The 24,892-nt window shown below is 45.5% G+C and overlaps 1 protein-coding gene across 1 annotated transcript in view; it reads left to right on the top strand.

Annotated features, from left to right (window-relative positions):
• The first annotated feature begins 3,113 nt into the window (after positions 1-3,113).
• The window catches only part of gak (cyclin G associated kinase), a 70,984-nt gene continuing 49,205 nt past the window's right edge, over positions 3,114-24,892 (top strand). The window contains exons 1-8 of the mRNA XM_056283974.1: positions 3,114-3,430; positions 15,007-15,068; positions 17,495-17,554; positions 18,484-18,598; positions 19,034-19,176; positions 21,586-21,711; positions 23,412-23,501; positions 24,059-24,194. Coding sequence (XP_056139949.1) covers positions 3,289-3,430; positions 15,007-15,068; positions 17,495-17,554; positions 18,484-18,598; positions 19,034-19,176; positions 21,586-21,711; positions 23,412-23,501; positions 24,059-24,194 — 874 coding nt within the window. The 5' untranslated portion in view covers positions 3,114-3,288. The remainder of the gene's footprint in view (positions 3,431-15,006; positions 15,069-17,494; positions 17,555-18,483; positions 18,599-19,033; positions 19,177-21,585; positions 21,712-23,411; positions 23,502-24,058; positions 24,195-24,892) is intronic.

Here is a 24,892-nt window from a genome sequence, read left to right on the forward strand (position 1 = left end):
TGGCCTTTTTCAGTCGCCAGCTTACACCCCGAGAGCGCAAGTATAGTACTTTTGACAGGGAACTCCTCGGTCTCTGGCTCGCCGTCCGGCATTTCCGTTTCCTGCTAGAGGGCCGCGAGTTTACTGCGTACGTGGACCACAAGCCCCTCACGTTTGCCATGTCCAAGACGGCCGAGCCATGGTCCGCTCGCCAGCAGCGACAACTCTCCTACATTTCGGAATTCACTACCGACATCCAGCACGTCGCTGGTAAGTCTAACCAGGTAGCTGACTGCCTCTCTAGGGCAGTGATTGGAGCGGTCCACCTAGGCCTGGACTATGCACAGATGGCCGCTGACCAGGCCACGGACCCGAGCATCCTCCGTCTCCGGACCTCCGACACGGGGCTCCGCCTGCAGGACGTTCCTTTCAGCGACACAGGTGTCACCCTGCTGTGTGACGTCTCCACAGGACAGCCCAGGCCCATCGTCCCGCACAGCTGGAGACGCCCCGTATTTGAAGCTGTGCACGGCCTCTCTCATCCAGGCGGTAAGCCATCCGTGCGCCTGACCTCTGCTAAGTTTGTGTGGGAGGGACTTAAGAGAGATGTGAAAGCGTGGGCCGACTCGTGTGTTGCCTGTCAGCGGGCTAAGATACACCGCCACATTAAGGCGCCCCTGGAACGCTTCGCAGTGCCGGAGAGACGATTTGACCATGTCCACGTCGACCTGGTTGGTCCCCTACCCCCCTCCCATGGGTTCACCTACCTCTTCACTGTGGTGGACAGGACTACGCGCTGGCCTGAAGCTGTTCCCCTGGCATCCACGACGTCTGCTGATGTGGCCCGGGCTTTTATTGGGTCGTGGGTCTCACGTTTCGGTACGCCTTCCGACCTTTCATCTGACCGCGGGCCACAGTTTACCTCAGAGCTATGGAATGCTGTGGGTGAGGCTCTGGGCGTCAAGCTTCATCGCACTACCGCCTACCACCCTCAGGCGAACGGCCTATGTGAGTGCTTCCACCAGTCCATGAAGGCTGCGCTTCGGGCTACTCTCAAGGACTGCAACTGGGTCGACAAGCTCCCATGGGTCATGCTGGGCCTGCGGACCGCCCCGAAGGAAGACCTACAAGCCTCCTCTGCGGAGCTGGTGTACGGCACGCCGCTGCGAGTCCCAGGCGATTTCATGCCCAACGCAACGCGTCCCTGGTCAGCTGTGGAGCAACGAGACTCCTTGCTGGACGGGGTCAGAGCTTTCACACCCGTCCCTACCGCCCAACACGGCACTCCGGTGTCCCAGGTGCCCCCAGGTCCGCAGTCAGCGGACTACGTGTTCATCTGTCACGACGCACACCGCCCCCCTCTGCAACCCCCTTATGACGGCCCCTTCCGTGTCCTGGAACGGGGAACTAAGCACCTGGTGGTGGATTTTGGGGGCACGGCCGAGCATGTTTCAGTGGACCGAGTTAAACCCGCACACCTGGACTTGACGCAGCCGTTGGAGTTAATCCAACTTCCTCGTCGCGGTCGTCCCCCGGCTCCGCCTCCTCCCCCCGTGGAGGCCCGCGCTGCCTCTTCTGCTCCTCAGGCCGACCTCCACAGGCCCGCGTCAATGCCTCCCAGAGACACTCCGGCCCCTGTTACCCGGAGCCGCCGCGGACGGCCTGTCGTCCCCCTGCGCCTGCCTGACTTCGATTACTAGGGCGAATTCTGGGGGGGCTCATGTGGTGGACACGTATTGGGGACAGAATTCAACCCAGGAACTAAGGGTTAAGTCATGGTTGCCCTGGCAGGTTAACGCAGGGTTAAGTTATGGTTGTCCAGCCAGTTTTCTGGGTCTTCTTGCCGCCTCCGCTCAGTCGAGCTGTGGTTTTGTTGTCTCTCTGATTTACCGTGGATTAAAGAAAGTTGCCTACACGGCTAAAGTGTGAACCTACGGTCTTCTCCGTTCCTTCGGCTCTACAACCACTGTTTAAAGCTGAGCCGGAAGGCAAAGCTCTCAATTTACCAGTCAGTCTTCGTTCCACCCCTCACCTATGGTCATGAGTGTGAGATCGCGGATACAAGCGGCTGAAATTAGTCTCCTCCGTAGGGTGTCTTGGCTCAGCCTTAGAGATGGAGTGAGGAGCTCGGACATCTGGAGGGAGCTCGGAGTAGAGCCGCTGCTCCTTCGCGTCGAAAGGAGCCAGTTGAGGTGGTTCGGGCATCTGATCAGGATGCCTCCTGGGCGCCTTCCTTTGTAGGTTTACCGGGCACGGCCAACTGGGAGGAAATCCCGGAGTAGACCCAGAACTCGCTGGAGGGACTACATGTCCAGTCTGGCCTGGGAACGCCTTGGGATCCCCCAGGAGGAGCTGGAGGGCGTTGCTGGGGAGAGGGACGTCTGGAGTGCCCTGCTTAGCTTGCTGCCACTGCGACCCGACCCAGGAGAAGCGGTTGAAGATGAACGAATGAATGGATGAATGAATGAATGGATGAACGAATGATGGATGGATGGATGAGCGAATGAATGAATGAATGAATGAATGAATGAATGAATGAATTCAGGTAGGTTTTAAAATGGCTCTTATTCTTGCACAGACAGGGAATACTGGCAACCAACAAAATTTCTAAAAAGTTATGGAAAATGTGCTCATTCTTTGAGCCTCGTCGGGACGCCATCAGCTGTCAATTGTGTTATATTTAATTTCTTTACTTGACTGTTAAAATTGACAGTTGGTGATAAGGTTTTTGTGTGTGTGTGTGTGGAGTTTTCGAAAGTCTAAATTCGTACATTGACACCTTTTTTTGTGTCTGTATGTGTGTGAATGTAAAGTGATTGAAAAGCCTTCTGGAACTGAAGTGTGATTTTAGCATACACAAACAATTTGAATTGACTTGAGCCGTTGAACTGGTCTCCCACTGTGGTCGGTGGATATGAAAGCTATTTTCCTGTCCAGGAGGTACGTTGTCTTTTTAACCGGCAGACTTAAAAGAATGTGTTGGTAATGAAAATTAGATCTCGTAGATGATCGATTGTACATTTTGAGTAATTCCCTGTCAATGTTTTACGAAACTGGGAGAAGAAAAAAAAACAACAACCCTCTGATGACGTCAGCACCTGTCACGGAAGTTAGCGCTGCAGATGGTGGCTACCCCGTCAGTACGGTAGGAAGAAGATGTTGGTTTCTGGAGACCAAATTCAATTGATCGACCGTCAGCATCTTTAAATTGACCAAGGCACTGCATAGTTTTCTTTGTAATTTTGTCAGAGAATATCATTTTAGTCCCGAAACAAGGCTGTGTGAGTCCGACGGAGGGTGCTGGACAAAATGTCCCTCTTCCAGTCAGCACTTGATTTCCTAGCCGGGCCCGGTTCGTCCGGAGCGGCCAGCCGGGACCAGAACGACTTCGTTGGACAAGTCGTGGAGCTCGGCGACATGAAACTGAGAATTAGAAGGGTCATCGCAGAAGGTGAGTTGGGGAATGGCTGTGATCAACGTTGAATACCCTTCAGTTTTGTGGGGCTCAGCCGGCTAATTATAGCTAACTAGCCTTAGCTCTCCATAGCTAGCCTCTCGCATTGTGATATTTCTGTTGGGTGGCAATGGAGCTAACCACAGTAGTCAGCAGAAAGCTAGCCGCGAGTCACCGTATCAACGACAGTTCACGAATTTGCTATTTCGCAATCTTTTGTCCAGCAAGTGCAAAGGAAAGTTATGAAGCATTCATTGGGTTGTAAACACAGGAAGCTGATGCAATTCAGGCTATAGAAGCTTGCCAAAGCAGATCTACATCAGCTCTCTATTAGAGCTGGATCTTCCAGTCTTTTTTATGACCCGTGATCCATATCTAGATACATAATGCATGTCCGTAGGCCAGGTATTAATTTATTCAACTCTTCCAACACGCCCTTTTCACATGTCCAAATAACACCTTGCTAGTTTGCTTACCAGCAAGGGTTGTAAGAATCAGGATAGAGACTCTGTCAAAGGGAGTTGATTGAAGAGTTAGCCCCCACAGAATGTCAGTGATGACATCACAACAACAACAACAACATCTTGATTCTAAACCTTGCTTACTAAGGCAGGCTGACCAGAACAGTTTTTATTTACAGATACGGTCACGGGGGTAGTTGCAGGGCTAGTCCGAACCTGACACGTGAGAAGGTTACTGGTTGGATGCCGTCCCTCCTCTCTTGTTGTTGTCTTTCTGTCATCCTCATATGTCTGTGGCTGGAGCTGCCTTCCAAAATAAATGTTGATCACCTACTGCCATGACAAAAACAAGTGCCGCAAAACTGTTGCAATGTGTGTGTCTGACGTGTGAGTCTTCTGAGCCCATTTCTTTTAAAACCTGGTGATTCTTAGTTACCGAGGTTAAACGTAGATGTCCTCTTAAAATAAACATCTATGAGAAAATCTGTGTTCTCTTTGGTCAAACTGCGCCTAAGCCAAAAGCATCATGAGCAGCAAAAGCAGCCAGCTGTCATTCATTTTCAGTGCGCGCTAGTGATAAGGAGCAGCCAACGCTCTGGCAGCAGCAAGATGCCAGCACCCAGAGCATAGATTTGAAGTTGAACTAAAATTAACATTGTGCATATTAGCAAATTTGTACTGAAGCAGCAACCGATAGCAGGCAAGGATTTCTTTCTGCTATAACATCTGTACTACAAACTTGATAGGCTATTGAGCACAACCCAAATATAATGCCTGCAGTAGAGGCTAAAAGATCTGCCCCCCGGCAACGACGCCTAGAGAGGAATTTCCTGTCAGACATATCATAGATTTGTATTTAGTGAATACAACAATACAAGGTCTGGGTTACCAATGACCACCACCGGTACTGTTGGCCGGCAGGGTGCCGGCCGACTGATGCGGTGTGGAGATCTGATTTATAATCCGCATATTTGATTTGGCAGAGGTTTTACACCGCATGCCCTTCGTGATGCAACTCTCCCCATTTATCCGGGCTCGGGACCGGCACTAAGATTGCACTGGCTTGTGCATCCCCAGATGCTGGGTTACAGTACACTATACATATTATAGACAGTACACTATACACATTACTACCTATAGACTGTACAGTGTACATATTATTACATATAGACATTACGCTATACATATTACTACATATAGCCAGTACAGTAAACATATTACTACATATAGACAGTACCAGCCCTGTGATGGCCTGGTGGCCTGTCCAGGGTGTCTTCCTGCCTGCTGCCCAGTGACTGCAGGGATAGGCTCCAGCATCCCCATGACCCTGAAAGCAGGATAAGTGGTTCGGATAATGGATGGATGGATGGAAGAATACAAGGAATACAAGTCTCTTTTGACCACCTGCCCAACCCCCAACCCACTAAAAATAAAAATTATTAAAATTATTGATGTAATACAAACTTGGGCTATAAGAGACTGGTAATTGTAGATGAATAAGAGTGGTCTTTTTTTTACTACTTTATTAATCCCAGTGGGGCAATTCTTCCTCAGCATTTAACCCATCCTAGCTGTGTAGCAAGGAGTAGTGGGCAGCCGCCATGCAGTGCCCGGTGACCAACTCCAGTTTGTCACAGGAGTACTAACCCTAACATGCATGTCTTTGATGGTGGGGGAAACCGGAGCACCCGGAGAAAACCCACCGCCGACACGGGGAGAGCATGCAAACTCCACACAGAGGACGACCTGGGATGACCCCCAAGGTTGGACAACCCCGGGGTTCGAACCCAGGACCTCCTTGCTGCGAGGCGACAATGCTAACCACTGGGCCACCGTGCCATATTACTAAAATAACTAAGTTTTCGCACAGCCTTGGTTTCAAGACAGTTCAATGGGGCAATTGTTTAAGCCTCCGAAAACAATGACATATCTTGTTTTCAAAAACAGGATGCTCACAGCACACTAAAGCATGCTTTGATATGTTTGATGTAAAAGAAATACCCTCAAACAATGCTTTATATCAAGTTAAAGAGCCCGTATTATGCCTTTGGGGTTTTATCCCTTTCCTCTGCTGTGTTATATAGTTGGGAGATGCTTGTAAATTGTCTGCAGTGTTATAAAGCCCAAAGTCCACGCCTAAGGGAGTCATTCTTTCTGACAGAAAACAACGCTCCTGAACTGCCTGAAGTGCCTCATTTGTAGACCAGCTTTTTCTTTGTTTACTTATCTACGTCACTATGTAGGACAATTTCCTAATGCCCACCTACTGGCTAGTTTGGCCCACCCTCAAACAGAGCTAGGTAGATTGGAGGTGGGGAGCCTCAAAGCTTGGTAGAGCGGAAGCCGGTGTTGTGCAAAGGTATTTATCCCCTAATAGGAAGTGTACCCCTGGCCGCCCCAAGGGTCGTAGCATCTAAAGTAGAGATCATCAAAAATATTTTTTTTTAAAAATTGCCAAATCGAATGGTACCAGAGTTGAAGCAATCTGACCCCTAATTTTGATGCTACAACTCTCAGAGCGGCCACGGGTACTTCCTATCAGAGGGTAACTTAAGACGGTGGTAGCGTCCAGTGTAGGTGCTACTTTGCTTCACACTTATTTCACGTGTATTGCTAGATTCAGCAGGAGACGCTGAACGTTTTGGTGTATGGTATGTGTATGTCCATCCATCTATCCATTATCCAAGCCACTTATCCTGCTCTCAGGGTCATGGGGATGCTGGAGCCCATCCCAGCAGTCATTGAGCAACAGGCAAGGAGAAACCCTAGACAGGCCACCAGTCCGTCACTGCGCCGAATATGTGTATGTTCGGTTTGGTAAATAACGAAAAACGAGCTTAGGTTTCTGCCAGGGGCACGCTTCTATCAGGGGATATGTAGAGTTTGGTTAGTGTATATCGCTATGTGGAGAAGATGCTGGTTTCTTGGGTGTGAAAATGTTTTGTTGTTTATTTTATTTCAATTTTTGTTGCATAATTTTATTTTACACATGCCCATATTTTCTTATTTGTTAGAGGCTACCAATTGTCTTTGCAAGATACTTATCTATCAGACACAGTTTTAATAATAGTAACAATAACAATGCATCAAAACACCCTATAGGTGAACAAGGCAGATAATCACCAGTTCCGTTAATTTTACAATGAACATTTATCTTCATTATAGTTCTATGACATTTGAACAAACCATCTCTCTACATTGAAATAAAAGCCTCTTGTCTATGAGACCGGTCTCTTGACAGCGCTCCAGCCAGGTCACAGCGGGGTCTGTGGGCGTGACTGGCCAGCTGGTTGCCAGTTTGTGGAGCTTCTTAACTCTGAAATCTTTTGGAGCAAATATGCGGTTCGCCACCAGTTTTCGTAAATCTGCCAATATTCGATATCTACACAGTTGATGTCTCGCCCCAAAAACCCTCAGAAGTGAATTTAATGATGAAATAGCAGGGGAAATTGTAAAAAACTTAGCCTTAGTTTCTCCCCACACACTAAACGGTTGGCCAATCATAACAGAGTGGGCTTGGTACAGTGAAGAGTTATCATCATCATCATCATCATCATCATCATCATCATCATCATCATCATCATCATCATCATCGGTTCCGTAACCTTTTTTAAGGTCGTAGGAGCACAACTGATGCCTCAACTGGTTGAGTCATCCTTGTGTTTCAGTAGGGGGAGTACCTGGTGGTCCCTATCTCGCTCTCCAGGTATGGATGGCCGTTGGTTCACAGAGGAACTCATCAGCCCTTTGACGGGTTTTGTTTTTAGTCTTGCTGGGTGTCCACACACCCTCCTCACCACAACCCAAGGGTTGAAGTGGGGGTGCCGGTTTAATCGCCGAAAACCTGACAGTTGTAGTTTAACGTCGTACCCCGCACTGCCAGTGAAGTGTGTGTGTGTGTGGGGGGGGGGGGGCAAGAGGTGCTGCACATACAGCCTGTACACCTGTAACTGGATGCTCTTTGACCATAAAAACATTCAAATATTTGTAAATAAGCACAAAAATGAATATATTAAACTGGGAAATAGTATAATGTGGGCTCTTTAAAATAACTTTATTTCAATGATGTCAAGGTTGGGGAAAAAAAGTGATGCTGTCCTTTAATCAATTATGAATGGTATTGTTTTCTCAGACAAATTAATGAAGATGAAAAATTGTCAAAGTGGGAATCCAAATAGGCCCTGTGATGGCCTGATGGCCTGTCCAGGGTGTCTCCCTGCCTGTCGCCCAATGACTGCTGGGATAGGTTCCAGCATCCCCATGACCCTGAGAGCAGGATAAGCGGTTTGGATAATGGATGGATGGAATCCAAATAGGCTGGTTCTGTAATGTCAGTTTGTGGAAAAACTGAAATAACAACCGACCTTATGCTGTGAAGTTTTGGCTGTGGCTCTTCAAGTTTTCTACGCCACCAGCCACTAGGGCAGGCACAAACCATTGTTTCAAAGATAGTTTCACATTATAAAGAAGTGATCTGCATGGTAAGTTAGTGCACGTGTCTGGTCAGTTTTAAAACCACCTATCACTGTGGCTGTTGGATAAAAACTTAATGTTATGCTGTAGGTACCATCACGACACCACTTAGAGCTCAGTTTCACAAACCACTACGCGGCACTGTGGCCCAGTGGTTAGCGCTGTCACCTCACAGCAAGAAGGTCCCTGGGTTTGAACCCCGAGGTCGTCCAACCTTGGGGGTCATCCCAGGTCGTCCTCTGTGTGGAGTTTACATGTTCTCCCTGTGTCTGCGGTGGGTTTTCTCTGGTTGCTCCGGTTTCCCCCACCATCATAAAGACATGCATGTTAGGGTTAATAATCCTGTCTGTGCCCCTGACCGAGGCATGGCAAGATGAACTGGAGTTAGTCCCCGGGCACTGCACTAGTGGTCGCCCACTGCTCCTATCTACACAGCTAGGATGGGTTAAATGCAGAAAAAGAATTGCCCCACCGGGATTAATAAACGTAGTAAAAAAAAAAAAAAAGAGCCACAGTAAGATTTTGAGTTTTTCATGCAACTTTTCAGTGTTTTTTGTGGTGTCTTTTTTGAGTCACATCTGTGATGGCCAGGAAGGGGCCATTACAGGTCCAGTGGGGGGGGGCATTGATGCCAAGTATAAATGGAGCATAGGGATGCTCCTGTAGTGCCTAGTTGTTATGCTCCATATCTCATAACTGATCCTCTGGCTCCCACAGTAATCTGGATATTTCTGTTGGTCAAAATGGAGTAGCCAAGAGGTTAAAGTTGAGGATTTGTGACCATAAGGTCGCCAGTTCAAAGTCCAAGAAAACTCTCATGGAAAATCAGACCAGACTAAGTGATGGTGGATGTGAAACATTCCCGCTACCCCTCATTTGCTGTCATTTAGGAGCCCTTTAGCAAGCAGCTTTATTCCCCGTTGCTCATCTGTAGCTGTTGACTGGCGAACATCAGAGGCTGTGGCAGTACGGGGTAGACTCCTGGTGTTACCGTGTCACCATTTTAAACTGAGTAACTGCGAGGCGATCTTGTGCCTCAGTCAGACCAAAAAGCTTGAAAGATGAGACTCTTCAGTGTCTTTGTCCACGTCGGCACCAAGTAGGAAAGAGCCGAGGCCTGGTAATTGATTTACCGATCACCATGGTAACCTTGCCCCGCTTTGGACTGTGGGCTTGGTGGCCCGTAGACACATAGCAGAACACTGACACGTAACTAAACTGAAAATTCCTACAGTTCAGTAAGTTCCATACCCTACCAGCCACCCTCTCTCTAGCTTTATGTTCCCAGCAGTCTACAAAAAGTCTCTCTAGCTTTATGTTACCAGCAGTCTACAAAAAGTCTCTCTAGCTTTATGTTACCAGCAGTCTACAAAAAGTCTCTCTAGCTTTATGTTGCCAGCAGTCTACCAAAAGTCTCTCTAGCTTCATGTTGCCAGCAGTCTACCAAAAGTCTCTCTAGCTTTATGTTACCAGCAGTCTACGAAACGTTTCTCTAGCTTTATGTTACCAGCAGTCTACAAAAAGTCTCTCTAGCTTTATGTTGCCAGCAGTCTACAAAAAGTCTCTCTAGCATTATGTTGCCAGCAGTCTACCAAAAGTGGTTGACTGACAGGTCAAAGTGGGTCCTGGGGTGGTATTGAACTCAATGAATGCTTGATCATTCTGTTCTTTCAACAGCTGTTGCAAGCGAGACTGGTCGTGTTCTTGACAGTTAAGCTTTTCTTTGGTGTTGTGCACCTCTGGGAATATGCAAAAAATTCTACAAAGGCTCACAATATAATATAAAATACTAGGTGCTGGACAGACGAACATATGAAGAAACGGAAAAATAGAGTCTGCATGCTAGATAATGCTTCCCTGAACATTTAATGGTATACCACAAGTGACGTTTTGAGCATTTAAACTGAAGTAGTCTGAAGATTGAAGCTAAGTCTGAAGAAAAGCTAAAATTATCTATTATGCAGACTCTATTTTTCCAGGAATATCAGACATTGTCTAATTATCATTGTTTGATTAGGTAGTTGGTTTTAAAATGCTGAATTCATTAACATTTTTTTCTTTCATTTTTTTAACTCCATTTTCACCCCAATTGTATCCAGCCAATTACCCCACTCTTCCGAGCTGTCCCGATCTCTGCTCCACCCCCTTTGCTGATCCGGGGAGGGCTGCAGACTACCACATGCCTCCTCCGATACATGTGGAGTCGCCAGCCATTTCTTGTCACCTGACAGTGAAGAGTTTCGCCAGGGGGACGTAGCGCGTGGGAGGATCACGCTATCCCCCTCCCCCCCATGAACAGGCGCCCCGACTGACCAGAGGCACTAGTGCAGCGACCAGGACACATACCCACATCTAGCTTCCCACCTGAAGACAAGGCCAATTGTGTCTGTAGGGACACCCGACCAAGCCGGAGGTAACACGGGGATTCGAACTGCCGATCCCCATATTGGTAGGCAACGGAATAGACCGCCACACCACCCGGACGCCCGTCATTAACATTCTTGACAGCATCTTGTCATGGAGATGACTGAATACTTAATCGAAACATGAATGCTAGATGTTGTGACTTGCTGTTAAGTGTCAAGACTAAAGCATAAAGTAACCTTTACTCACCAGCCACAAGTTAAGATTTACCAGTGTTTACCTGGAGGCGGGCCTATTGCGCACTCCAACACACACATACACAGATTCAAAGAGCAACAAGCACATGCAGTGAGAAACATGCATGCACCTGCTGCTTTAAACTTCCCACCTTCCTAGCAGTCAGGTTCTCTTCTTACTAACTGGTTCATAGAATGGACTCGGTGTACAAACGCAGCCATTGTAGAGGCCTTACATTCTATTGCAATGGTTCTCAGTCTGGTCCCCTGGCACCGCTTGTACAACCGGTTTTGTATGCTACCAGGTAGTTAATTACATTCCCAGTGGTACCCAGGGGTGAATTAACTGAGAATTTTCTGTTATTTGCTGAAGCGTTGATGGATAATCCCAAATGCCATCTCTCGTTTGATAGAATCAACCTAAGGAATCGTCTTTGTTGTCTTTTTGAGAAAACTTATATTCCTGTCAGTTAGTAAATTTATATTCCTATCAGTTAGTGCGGTACAATCCATGATTTTAGCATTTTTGTTTCTGACTGCCATTTCATTTAGCACGGTCGCCTCACAGCAAGAAGGTCCTGGGTTTGAGCCCTCCAACCTTGGGGGGGGTGGTCATCCCGGGTCATCCTCTGTGTGGAATTTGCATGTCTGCGTGGGTTTCCTCTGGGTGCTCCGTTTTTCTTCCACAGTCCAAAGATGTGTAGGTCAGGCGAATCGGCCATACTAAATTATCCCTAGGTGTGTACGTGTTGGCCCTGTGATGGTCTGGCGGCCTGTCCAGGGTGTCTCCCCGCCTGCTGCCAAATGACTGCTGGGATAGGCTCCAGCATCCCGCGACCCCAATTGGGATAAGCAGCTTGGATAATGGATGGATGGATAAATGTACCATTCAGAAAAGGTATAGCCTCCTTGTAACCATCTTTGCTAAAGTAGTGTCAGAAATTATCTTACCATCTGTATAAGGAAGTTGTACAGACCCAAGTTATTTTTCCATCTGTTCATGGAATGCTACTTGCATTTTAACAACCACATTGGTACATGTAAGGTCACAGTATGAATGAATTGCCTCTTTTTTTTAATCTTTCTATAACTTTTAACTTTTTGTTTAGCACAGCCCTGGTAAGGCCTATTGTGGTGTTGGCACTGAGCATTATAAGCCACACATACACGAATGCAATGCAAAATAAAATAATGATAAACGTGTGGAGTTTGCATGTTTAACTCTGGGTTTCCTCCGGGTGCTCCAGTTTCCTCCCACAGTCCAAAGACATGTAGGTCAGGTGAATCGGCCATACTAAATTGTCCCTAAGTGTGAATGTGTCGACCTTGTGATGGCCTGGCAGCCTGTCCAGGGTGTCTCCCTGCCTGCTGCCAAATGACTGCTGGGATAGGCTCCAGTATCCCCGCCACCCTGAGTAGTATAAGCGGTTTGGATAATGGATGGATGGATGGATGAAAACATATGACAGATAAATATTGACTGACGGAATTTTTACAACCCTGCCCATCACAGTGACAGAACGTGATTAATCATGGCGAAACTCCTGGTTGTTCCATGTGTGAAATCTCCCTGAGTGGAGGCGTATAACAGTTGAATGTAACGAACTACCTTACTCTATTCCGTTGCCTACCAACACGGGAATTGCCAGTTCGATTCCCCCTGTTACCTCCGGCTTGGTCGAGCATCCCCTACAGACATAATTGGCCGTGTCTGCAGGTGGGAAGCTGGGTGTGGGTATGGATCCTGGTCGCAACACTGGCACCTCCGCTGGTCGGTTGGGGCACCTGTTCGGGGGGAGGGGGAACTGCACTACGTCCCCCTGGCGAAACTCCTTAGTCAGGTGAAAAGAAGCGGCTGCCAACTCCACATGTATCGGAGGAGACACGTGGTAGTCTGCAGCCCTTCCCGGATTGGCAGAGGGGGTGGAGCAGCGACTGGGACAGCTTGGGGAAAGGGAGAAAAATCTAAAAAAATTAAAATAAAGAATAGAAAGCCATTAGTAATGATGGTACTTAATGACCTGATTGAGAACTACTTTTCTATAAATCAAGTTTTTCTCTCTGTCAAGTTGTCTTCATAAACAGGGAATGGCCTGGCGACTAGTCAGATGAGAAACTTTGATTTTGTGGTCCAATATTTTAATTTGGCTCAAATATATAATTTATGGACAATAACTGGGTTCCATATTAATGATCTATAGATGCATAAACCAATGAAGGATATTTCTAAATTGCTTCCATCTTACTATTTACCCAGCCTGCCATTCTAATCCCTATGTACAGACACTATTTGAACTGAGAACTTTTTAATGTTGGGGTTCAGATCACTGTCACGATCAAACAATGCACTGGCCTGAATACCGTGGTCATCACTGTTGTGTTTAAATTGAATATTTAGCTAGTGTTAGAAAAGGTGTAACATCAGCCCATATTGAGTAACAGGGCTATAGAAAGCACTGCTTTGTGGTGTGAGATTCTTAGGAACCTTTTGCTCTTTATGTGTAATAGGTCTAGATAAAAATAGGTCCTATGTGGCTCAATCTATTCCTCTACATGTGTACCTCTGTGGAAGTCTGGTAGATGCCATACAAGATTAGATCACTTCCCTTTACCCCCAGACAGTCAGCCGAATATTTCAACATCGCTGGCTAAACGTCCATCAGTTTCAAGCTCAACCACCATGTGCTTATTTACCGTGCTATTTAGGATGGAAGCTTCTGGAGAAAGCTGGCTATGATGTTAAAAGGAAAGGGGGTTGTAGGTAGGAGGGGATATGTGATTGGCTTTGCCCCTCACATCACAGGTGTTTGGTTTACTTGAGGTCCTCAACACCTGTAGGATGTTTCAACTGTAATTTTTAGTTTCACAATCCCCCCCCACACATACATACACACACACCTCCCCATTTACTGTAAATACTGTCCATGCTGACCCACATTGTACATGCCCTATGTTGACACCACTGACTTCTCTTCTTATTTGATTTTTCTGTCTGTTAAAGAAGTAGTGAGGGCCACTCTAAGTTCAAGTTCACTTTATCATCATATACATGTAAAAAGTACCATGTACCTCACAATACAATGAAGTGCATATGCCCTGGCTCTCTCAGCCCTTAAAACTACATATAAGGAAATGGTAAATAATAACAAAAACAATAAATACGAAGTCAGAAATCCCACGAAATAATAAATCACTGAATGTTATGTAAGACACCTACTTTTCATTACTCTGACCACCTGGAGGTAAAAACTGACTTTGAGGCAGCTGGTTGGAGCTCTGATGCTCTGTAAGTGTTGTCCTGAGGGAAGGAGGGAGAACAGACCATGTGCTGGGTGGCTGGTGTCCTCCATCATCCTTGGGGCCTTCCTTCTGCAACGGGTGGTGTAAATGTCCTGAAGCTGTGGTAGGGCTGTTCCTATGGTTGTTTTTGAAGCTGTTTTTACCATCATTCTCAGTTGTTTGTGATCCTGTTCAGTCAGGTTGCCAAACCACACCAGTATGCTTCCAGTAAGGATGCTCTCTATGGTAGTCTGGTAGAAGTCGACCAGGGTTTTTGTGGATATTTCTGAAAATTTTAAGACATCTCAGATAGTATAGTCTCTGTTGTGCCTTCTTAATGACACAACTGGTGTTTAGAGACCACGAGAGAGAGTCGGGTCTGAATGCCTAAAAATCTGAAGTTCTTCACACTTTCAACAGGGACACCGTTGATGTAAACTGGTCTCTAAACTGTTTTGGACTTCCAAAACGGACTAAAATCAAGAATTATCTCCTTTGTTTTCTCAATATTTAGGGAGAGGTTGCCATCTTGACAGCATATTAATTGGTCCAACACCTCCTTCCTATAGGCCTCTTCATTGTTGTCATTTATCAGCCCAGTTACTGTGGTGTCATCTGCAAATTTCACAATCCTGCTAAATGCAGATCCCTACATACACAGTGGGATTGTAGTTGCACCTGCTCAAAAATCCATTCATAAATATATGCACAGATCATTAAACAACATTGAGTGACATCTTTTTTACTTCTCTGGTTCCAGGTGGATTTGCATTTGTGTATGAAGCCCAGGACATTGGCAGTGGTAAAGACTATGCCCTGAAGGTAAGTCCCACCAATTGCTGACCTATTTCTGCACTTTGGCTCCATCTGCAAAAAGAGTTATATGTGGAAAAGTCCAGTTTTGTTCCCTTTACACTAGGGATGCACGATATTGGATTTTTGTTGCTATTCAATATGTCGATATTTTCAAACTCATTTTGGCCAGTGCTGATATCGTTATATACACATGAAGCCCTCGTCAATCCACTAGGTAGTGAGGCTCAACATGCTGAAAGGGCTTACACTCGATGTCCTGGTGTTCGTGGTAAAGCTAATATGAGTGGCATCAGTGAGGAGTTTTTCTATGTGATTGGAGACAATGCTTTGCAGTTCAGATAAGGCCTCACTTGAAGTAGCGTTGGCTAGACATAGCATGCTGTGGCTCTAAGTATCAGGCTGTGGAAGCCCACTTCTTCCACCACGCTGAAAGGCTGGTTATCAAGAGCAATGAATTCAATGACTTTATTGTTAAGAGCTTTCACCTTTGGGTGGTCGCTACTATATTTCTTAGCTTTGTCAAACGACTGAAGTAGAGGCTGCTAACAGGTTTTTCTTGCCTGGTGTTCAGGATGACGGCTCTTAAGATGCATAATTAAATTGATAGTGTTAAAGGGGTGTGGTTTTACCCTTCCTCGCATCACTGGTGCTTTACAAGCATTGCAAATAGCGATTTTGTTATCTATTTCAGATACTTCAAAATACTTCCATACAGCCGACATGTTGAAGCGTGTTGCTGGCGCTCATAATAAACATTTAGCGCCACCGCATGTGCATGGTTAATGCATCAACTTATCGGCCATGCACATCAGCAGAAATTTTCATATCTGCCGATAATTATATCAGCCAAAACCAATGTCGTGCCGATATCATCGTGCGTCCCTACTTTACACTCATCACAAGTTCCTTAGATTGGTCTAGGAAAGTGTCAGTTGGTTGATAGACTCAAGAGATTTCAGTTAGAATATTCTAATGAACTTAACACATTGATGAAAACCTGACATAGGGTGTCCAGGTGGGAAGTTTTGTCCCAGGGTCTAACAGCAACCGCACTTTTTGTGCAGGCTCACTGAGCTTTAGTGTGGACCAGGAAGTGAGTGTAGCTTCCGTTCTAACTACACTATTGTAGAGATCCTACTATGCTCTGGCATCTCGACATGGTTTGGTAACCCGTCTATCCAGCAAAAAAACCCCCCCAGATCATCCACCTCATACAGAGAGCCATGAAACTCGTGGGCATCTGACAACATCCCGACCTTCAGGCTGTCTAGGACAGTGTTTCCCAACCCAGTCCTCAAGGAACCCCTAACCTGCAGATTTTCATTGTAACCCTGCATAGGTATCCCTGCTTGTACTTAACCAATCATCTCACAGCACTTATTTATGCAAGGTACATCTGACATAATTCATTGCTGATTGGTTGAATAACTAAAAACAGATACCTATTCAGGGTTGCAAAGAAAATCTGCAGGATAGGGGTTCCTTGAGGACTGGGTTGGGAAACACTGGTCTAGGAAAAGACCATAGTCAGGCACACAGAAAATTATTTCAGACCCATTCCATGACCTCCGCTTCAAATGTCAGCTCCTTCCCTCGGACAGATGTTTCAGAGTCCCCCAGTGCATGCTTAACAGGTACAAGTATTCCCATCCCTCTGTCCATTTAAGCTCTAAACAACACCTAAGCCCATGTATTGGGAATGTATGTATATGTATGTAGGTATAAATTCCTGTTTGTATTGACGGGCAAATGCAATTGTGGTCAGTGATGTAATGCACCAGGCACTGTGGTGTCCAAGACAAACTTCTATGGGGACAATAGGGTATCTTATCTTAACCTGTACTGTGTATGTTAACAAGACTAATGTAGCATTAGCACACCATTTTGCATAAAAAGGCTGACATAGTGCTACACTTACTCTGTGAACTTACAGGCTACTCGGCCAAGGGTTGCACCGTTAACCACGTGTGATCACCCATCACAATTTCAACTTCCACAATTAGTAATCATGGTGTCTCACGACAGTAAATGGAACAATTTCAGTTCACCTTGAGATTGCCTGCTGTTGTTGATAGGCAAGGTGTTGATTTAAGATGAAAATTAATCAAAGTAATTTTACTCCCTTGTAGAATTAAAAGAATGTTGTTCCCCAAATCATTAAGAGTAATGTTTTTGACCTACAGAGTTAATCAAAAAATAAAATCAGTGAGGCCTACGGAGACAATAGACGAATTGATTAACATGTTTCACCTCAAAATCTCCTCTCACATCTGGAGCAAATCTTCAATTGAATACTTGTTGTTTCCAGAACAGTTTAACTCATAAATGATAGGCTAAATGTCACCTGTTTTAAGATGACTTGTTGAAATATGTTCACTCTGTGTGTGTCGGCATGTCTCTGTCTATGTGTTGCTCTTCGTCCTTGATGTCAGAGGCTGTTGTCCAATGAAGAGGAGAAGAACAAGGACATAATACAGGAAGTCTGTTTCATGGTATCCTTTTTTTGGTGTGGGAATTATTCACAGCATGGTTGTTTTAATGTGCCAAAAAAATGACTGTCCCAAGACTTCTTAATGAGAAAGTGATATCTGATTGGACGTGTAGTGGTTAAGGACAGTGTCCTCTAATCTGTGTGTCATCCCTAGCAAGTTCCTGAGTTGACTCATTTTGGAGATACTACCTTTGCCTCAAATTTGTTAATTCCCATTTGAGAAGAAGGCTTTCTGAAAGGGCAGGAAGGGGATTTAATAATACTGGGGGGTACTATGTAATTAGTGTAAAATTTTGCCAAATCATTTATGCAGACTGACAGGACTGCCATCGGTGTTATGCCCTCACAGGGTACCGATGGAAACTATCAAATCCGCTGTGGCGACCCCTGGGAAACAGGGAACAAGCCGAAAGAAGAAGAAGAAGACTGTGTAATTAGTGTGAGAGATATGTCTTCCAATAGCTGCCATTAGAACGAGGCTTCTGTTAAAGCTCTGTACAGCCCTGTGTTGGACTGGCGGCCTGTCCAGGGTCTCTCCCTGTCTGCCGCCCAATGACTGCTGGGATAGCCTCCAGCATCCCCGCAACCCTGAGAGCAGGATAAGCGGTTTGGATAATGAATGAATGAATGAATGAATGAATGTTGCCAAGCAATAACAGTAAAAGTAAAATAAAAGTTACCTGTTTGAATCATAGAGATAAAACCAACGTATAGCTGTAGCCAGACATTAGAAAAGAGCCTGTAAATGTTGGTTGCTTATCTGCTGAACTGGTTGGTAGAGAAGAAGAAGTTCCCAGCCAGCTGATGGTAACACAACACATTGGCTCTTTCCCTGGAGATTGCTTTTCTGTTTTACACTCTGGATTGATTGTCTTGCTTTTTGGTAAAATGCTAACGTTGTCATCGTCCTTGACCAGTGGTGCCCCGCAGAAAAAGCTTTCGGGTCACCCCAATGTGGTCCAGTTCTCCTCTGCTGCCTCCATCAGCAAGGAGGAGTCGGACACGGGGCAGGCAGAGTTCCTCATCCTCACTGAGCTGTGCAAAGGTAGACACACAGGCGCACACATCCATGTTTTTTTAACTGTTTTTCCCATCGCCGACTGTCTTCGAGTGTAGTCACACACTGAGTCATTGCTCATTCATTTACTAAACCCCATTCTTCAGCAGTCAGCACCCTTTTCCTCGTAACTGAAAGATGTTGGCGATGAAGACATTTCCTCCGTGTGCTGTAACCACTTCCTGCTCGAAATCCTGTCTTGTTAAGACAGTTTGGCAAAACAGTTGTATCATTCACTGCTTTTGCAAGTCATACCTCATATGTTTTTCCATTTGTTTACATTTTGAATTTTTTATTTGCTTTAGCTTGGGTGCTAACATTTTCCTGCTATGTTAAAATGGCTCTAAATGTACCATGTGACTTACTGCATCTATTGATTGATTAAGTGATTGGCTGTTTGATTGACTGATTGATTGTCCCCAGGTCAGCTGGTGGACTTTGTAAAGCGGGTGGAGCAGAGGGCCCCTATGTCATGTGACACACTGCTGAAAATCTTTTACCAGTCGTGTCGAGCCGTGCAGCACATGCACAAACAGAAGCCTCCCATCATACACAGAGACCTCAAGGTTGGCCCCCAATCAAGCTCTTGTGTCTGGAATGAATAAAGGGAATAAATGCTCAACAGAACGGAAACCCACAGCGTCAGTGGGTAAATGCGGGACGGAGTTAGTGGTGTATAACACAGCAGAATGTGCGAACGTTGGATCAATGAATAGATTGCTGCAAAATGGAGAGAGTGGATTTGAATAGTTGCTTTGCTCTGCCTCTAGGTGCTACGTAACCATTTTTCTGAATGAAAGAAAAAATCCACATCTATTGAATTTTATTTTATTTTTTAATAATAATTTTTTTGGATCCCCCCTCTCCCCTTTTTCTCCCCAGTTGTATCCAGCCAATTACCCCACTCTTCCGAGCCGTCCCGGTCGCTGCTCCGCCCTCTCTGCCGATCCGGGGAGGGCTGCAGACTACCGCATGCCTCCTCCGATACACGTGGAGCCACCGGCTGCTTCTTTTCACCTGAAAATGAGGAGTTTTGCCAGGGGGACGTAGCGCCCCCCCCCGAACAGGCGCCTCCCCGACCGAGCAGAGGGGACGCCAGTACAGCAACCAGGACACCTACCCACACCTGGCTTCCCACCCGCAGATACAGCCAATTGTGTCCTTAGGGACGCTCGACCAAGCCGGAGGTAACACCGGTATTCGAACCGGCGATCCCCGTGTTGGTGGGCAATGGAATAGACCGCTATGCTATGCAGACGTGCCTGAATTTTGTTTTTATTGTTACTTTATCAACCCAGGAATTAAGTTACTCTGCGTTTTGAAAAGTGCCAGAGTTTGATTTTCTTTTGTCCTCGGTCAGTCATTCACAAGTGTCGGTGGCACGTTTTCCCAGCAGAACAACACGTCAAAATAAAGGCATCGGTTTTCCCCATGTCACTCAGTAGTCTGCATACAGAATGCTTAGAGGACATCTTAGGTGGATAGAGGCCTTGATTGTGAGGTCTGCCATGTTTAGCAGTCTGTCATTCAGCTTCAAGGGCTGCTATCAAAGACCACACACACCCGCCCACACACACACACCACAGACAGAGCTGTCCCAGTTTGCGCCTGAGTCATGCATTGCTGAAGTGTTGGCGTGGCAACTGAGGGCCACGTAAGGACTATAGGTCTGTGAATGGGTCACCGAGGGCATCGCTTGCTCTCTGCACACGAGATGAAAGAATGACCCAAAGAAGGCGCTCTAGACAAGATGACTGCACACCCACAGCTCCAGTGCACACAAGAATAAATAAACAGGCAAACAGGCAGCATGTTGTCGGGGCTCGACTCCTCCCCGTTTGTTTTCATGTGATCGGGTTAGGGACTGACCGAGCCCTTGACAGGCACATTTTATTCACGGCTGGTACAGCACTCTGCTGTACCAGCCGAAACAGTCCATCGTGTCTAAGGGGCAGTTGTCTCTACATCTAGTTTGGTTAGAAGAGTGAAAGTGTCCCTTATGCTGTCATGCCATCCATCCACTGAAACGTACTCATCTTATTGTGAGGATGATTAATTGAGTCATGGATTGCACATTAAGCTTGTTCAGACTAAATATATGTCATCAAACACGTTAATGTTGGGTGTCCAGGTGGCGTAGCGGTCTATTCCATTGCCTGTCAACACGGGTATCGCTGATTCGAATCCCCATGTTACCTCCAGCTTAGTCGGGCATCTCTACAGACACAATTGTCTGTGTCTGCGGGTGGAAAGCCAGATGTGGGTACTATGTGTCCTGGTCGCTGCACTAGCGCCTCCTCTGGTCGGTCAGGGGCACCTGTTGGGGGGGGGGGACTGGGGGGAATAGCATAATCCTCCCACGCGCTATGCCCCCCTGGTGAAACACTTCACTGTCAGGGGAAAAGAAGCGGCTGGCAACTGCACATGTATCGGAGGAGGCATGTGGTAGTCTGCAGCCCTCCCCGGATCGGCAGGGGGGCGGTGGAGCAGCGACCGGGACGGCTTGGAAGAGTGGCGATCAAGTACAACTGGGGGAAAAAAAGGGATAAATCCAAAAAAAAAAAGAAAAAAGTTAATGTTGGTTGAAATTAAATGGTAATAATAAGTAGTTATGTTTTTGTTTTTGTTTTTTTGGTCAAAGACACTTCAGCGGGACACATTTTTCTGGGAGTCGTACAATTTGTAGGTTGTGAGACGATTCTCATTACCAATTGATGGTAATGAGAATCAATTACCATCAGTTACTTGTTATTATTACTTATTATTTTCAATTATTATTATTTATAATAATAATTACAAATAATTATTGATTGGTTAATTAATTAATTGTAATTGTTATTATTATTCGTAATTATTGAATACTCATCAAAAAGTTAATGTGCTCATGAGTTAACTGTCTGTTGTGTAACTGGTAATGTATTGTGGGCTTATTTGTGTGTTTGCTGATGACTTAATGCTGCGATGGTGTGTTCTAGATTGAGAACCTGTTGATTAGTAACCAAGGCACCATCAAGCTGTGTGACTTTGGCAGCGCCACCACGCTGGCACATTACCCCGACTACAGCTGGTCTGCCCAGAAGAGGTCCATGGTGGAGGACGAGGTGTGTGCTCACACACATGACGCAAACAAACGCATACAAACGTATGCACAAATGCACAAACATTAACGTGTAAAAAAACGGATGCACATGCGCAAGTTTGTTTGCACATACTTTTCATGATTATGTTTGTCCTTTTGTTCCAAATAATGATATTGTGTAAGGGAATTGAATTAAAATGAAAAACAATTGGTGAATTGGAGGTTGCCATAGCAACCAGACCTAAAATAGACTGATGCCAGTGGAAACCCAAACGATTGTGTATTGCCTCCGTTTTTATTTATCTATTTATTTTTTATTTGACTAATAAAAAGGTTGGATATTTTTACTTCTACCTGTCTTGGCATGTACAAACAGTAATCCAGATGGGCATAGTCAGGCGAGAGACATCGTGAGCCAAGCCAGCTAAACTGGGATTGTCTCTCACGTTAATGCATTGGTTTTGACTTGCCCTGCTGACTCCGTCTTTGACTTGGGTGCGACATTACTCTCAGAGACTACATGAAAGTCTTAAAGACTATATGAAAGATAAAAATAAAATGGCAAACAGACGGTGCTTTCTCCCGTCTAATTTGACTATGAAACTGACTGAAGACTTTGGAACGTTTTTTAAAAAAAAATGACTCAAAAGTCCCTAAAGGGATCAGCGTTCACATTGACATCATGGTGCTTTATAGAAACCAGAAACCTCTAAATTGAGTTAGCTGCAGGGAGTCCAGGAAGCTGTAATCAATCAGGTTTATAATGACCACACTATAGCCACACACACACACACACACACACACACACACACACACAGGCACATGCGTTTTACCGTGGATGACCTCACTAAACGGGATCTCGGAGAAGGTGCTTTCTAAATTTAATGGCAGTAGCATCCACCAGGCACCTGCTTCCAAGGTGGCTGGACGAACCAGAAAACCTGAAGGGCTGCTCGTGACTTCTGCTCTGCTGTTTAAAACTCTCTTCGAAGAACAGAGCCTCTTTACGTAAACGTTTAATTATTTTCAACGTTGCATCCTGTAGGAATTATTCAACTTGGTTTTTTTTTAATAAGGAAAATTCAGAAGAAAACACGTAAAATGCACATTATTTGGTCACAAAACTTTTTTTAAAAGTGTTAATATAATTTTTATCTTTTTTTTAAACACTAGAAATGTGCCTTTCTTAGTCCACGAGTGTTTCTTTATTCTTCTTTAAAAAGAATTATTTTTATTTTTTCAAATCTTATTTGTTTATTTTTCTAAATACTTTTTATTTATTTATTTCAGTTTTGTTTAGTGGTTGTTTTTTTGGTCTTTAGTTCACCAGCCACTTTGGCAATTTCAGAAAGGCAGTTGTGGTTTTGTGATAGAATAGGACTTCCAGATGACAACTGGTAAACCTTTCAGTGTCAGAATCAGAATCAGGTTTATTGGCTGTGTAAGTTTGCACACACATGGAATTTGACTCCGGTTTCATAGAATAACAACACAACAATATTCAGATATATTCGCAAGGATTGACTATATACAGGGGAAATAAGAGGCAAAGGGCAATGGTGCAGAGAATATATCAGTTTTTTGGAGTTATCCAAAGTGCAGAAGCGGCAAAATTTTACCGGCATTTGTCTTGAGCATTTCCCATTTTGAATTAATTTTTCGAGTCAGTTGTTTAGCTGTTCCCTGTCCATCTTTCTGTCTTGTCTGTTGTTCTGGCTGTAGATTACAAGGAACACCACTCCAGCCTACCGGACCCCAGAGATGATCGATCTGTACTCCAACTTCCCCATCAATGAGAAACAGGACATCTGGGTCAGAGCCTTTTCCTCCCGCTTCCTTACCGTTGAGAATTCATTTGCGTGCAGTTTAATGTCACAGCTCCCACCGTAACATCGAGTTGAGTTCAGGACAGGTCACAGCAAGATCTTACTTTGTTGTCCCCTCTAGAAACAAGCACTAGCAGCACCGTTAGATCTGCGAGCAAGTTAACCGATTCATACCGGTCCACCATTTCTAATGTGTGTGTGAAAGACAGGTTCTGTGTAAAGGGCAGAGTCACATGACCGGACCTTGTTATACGCTCGTGTAGGGCATGTGAGCAACTTTCTTACAGTTTAGGCCACCACCACAGACTGAAGTTAAGAGCGATAACATTTTCATTGAACCCTAACACTAGAACGACCAAGGCGGTCATTTTGACCGACCATGGTCGTTTTAGGTAGGAGTGAAATCCCGGTCGTTCTAGTGTGAAGAACTGCAACACGTAGACTCTCCACACTGTGCCTTCCATCCCGTGTGACCCTCAAGTGTCTCTCAAAGCTCTTTGCGAAGAAGGTGATAACATAAATAATCTTTTCCCTCCTTGACAGGCCTTGGGGTGCATTCTCTACCTGTTGTGTTTCAAGCAACACCCGTTCGAGGAGGGGGCCAAGCTGCAGATAGTCAATGGAAAATACTCCATCCCTCAGAACGACACCAAGTACACTGTTTACCACGAGCTCATACGTACGTACTCATCCGTCTGTACATGTCTGTCCACCCCATGTCCGAACTTTCTCTTTCACCGGCTAAAGTGATGGCCAAGATTTACCCACCAACTGTACTTGTTTTCCAGCTAAGTATACAGTATTTTCTAGTAATATCTTTAGATGATGATTGTTTACCTGCCAAAGTGTCTGGTAGAGAACACAAACCTACAAGTCAACCTGTGCAAATGCTGGTACCTTTTAATTGCATGTGGTGAGTTTATCTATTAGTGTCTTATCATCATTTAGGGGGTCCTAATAACTTTAAATAGGGTGGCAGAGTGGTTAGTGTGGTTGCCTCACAGCAAGAAGGTCCTGGGTTTGAGCCCCGGGGTAGTCCAACCTTGGGGGTTGTCCCAGGTCGTCCGCTGTGTGGAGTTTGCATGTCTCCCCGTGTCTGCGTGGGTTTCCTCCCACAGTCCAAAGACATGTAGGTCAGGTGAATCGGCTGTACTAAATTGTCCCTAGGTGTAAATGTGTATCGGCCCTGTGATGGCCTGGCGGCCTGTCCAGGGTGTCTCCCCTGCCTGCCGTCCAGTAACTGCTGGGATAGACTCCAGCATCCCTGTGACACTGAGTGCAGGATAAGCAGTTTAGATAATGGATGGATGAATAACTTTAAAAAAATGCTTAAAAGTACAAAGAATCTGGAGGTGTTGTGAAGAAAAAAGTATCCTG

The sequence above is a fragment of the Lampris incognitus genome, chromosome 1 (assembly GCF_029633865.1).
Source record: "Lampris incognitus isolate fLamInc1 chromosome 1, fLamInc1.hap2, whole genome shotgun sequence".
Taxonomy (NCBI): Eukaryota; Metazoa; Chordata; class Actinopteri; order Lampriformes; family Lampridae; genus Lampris; species Lampris incognitus.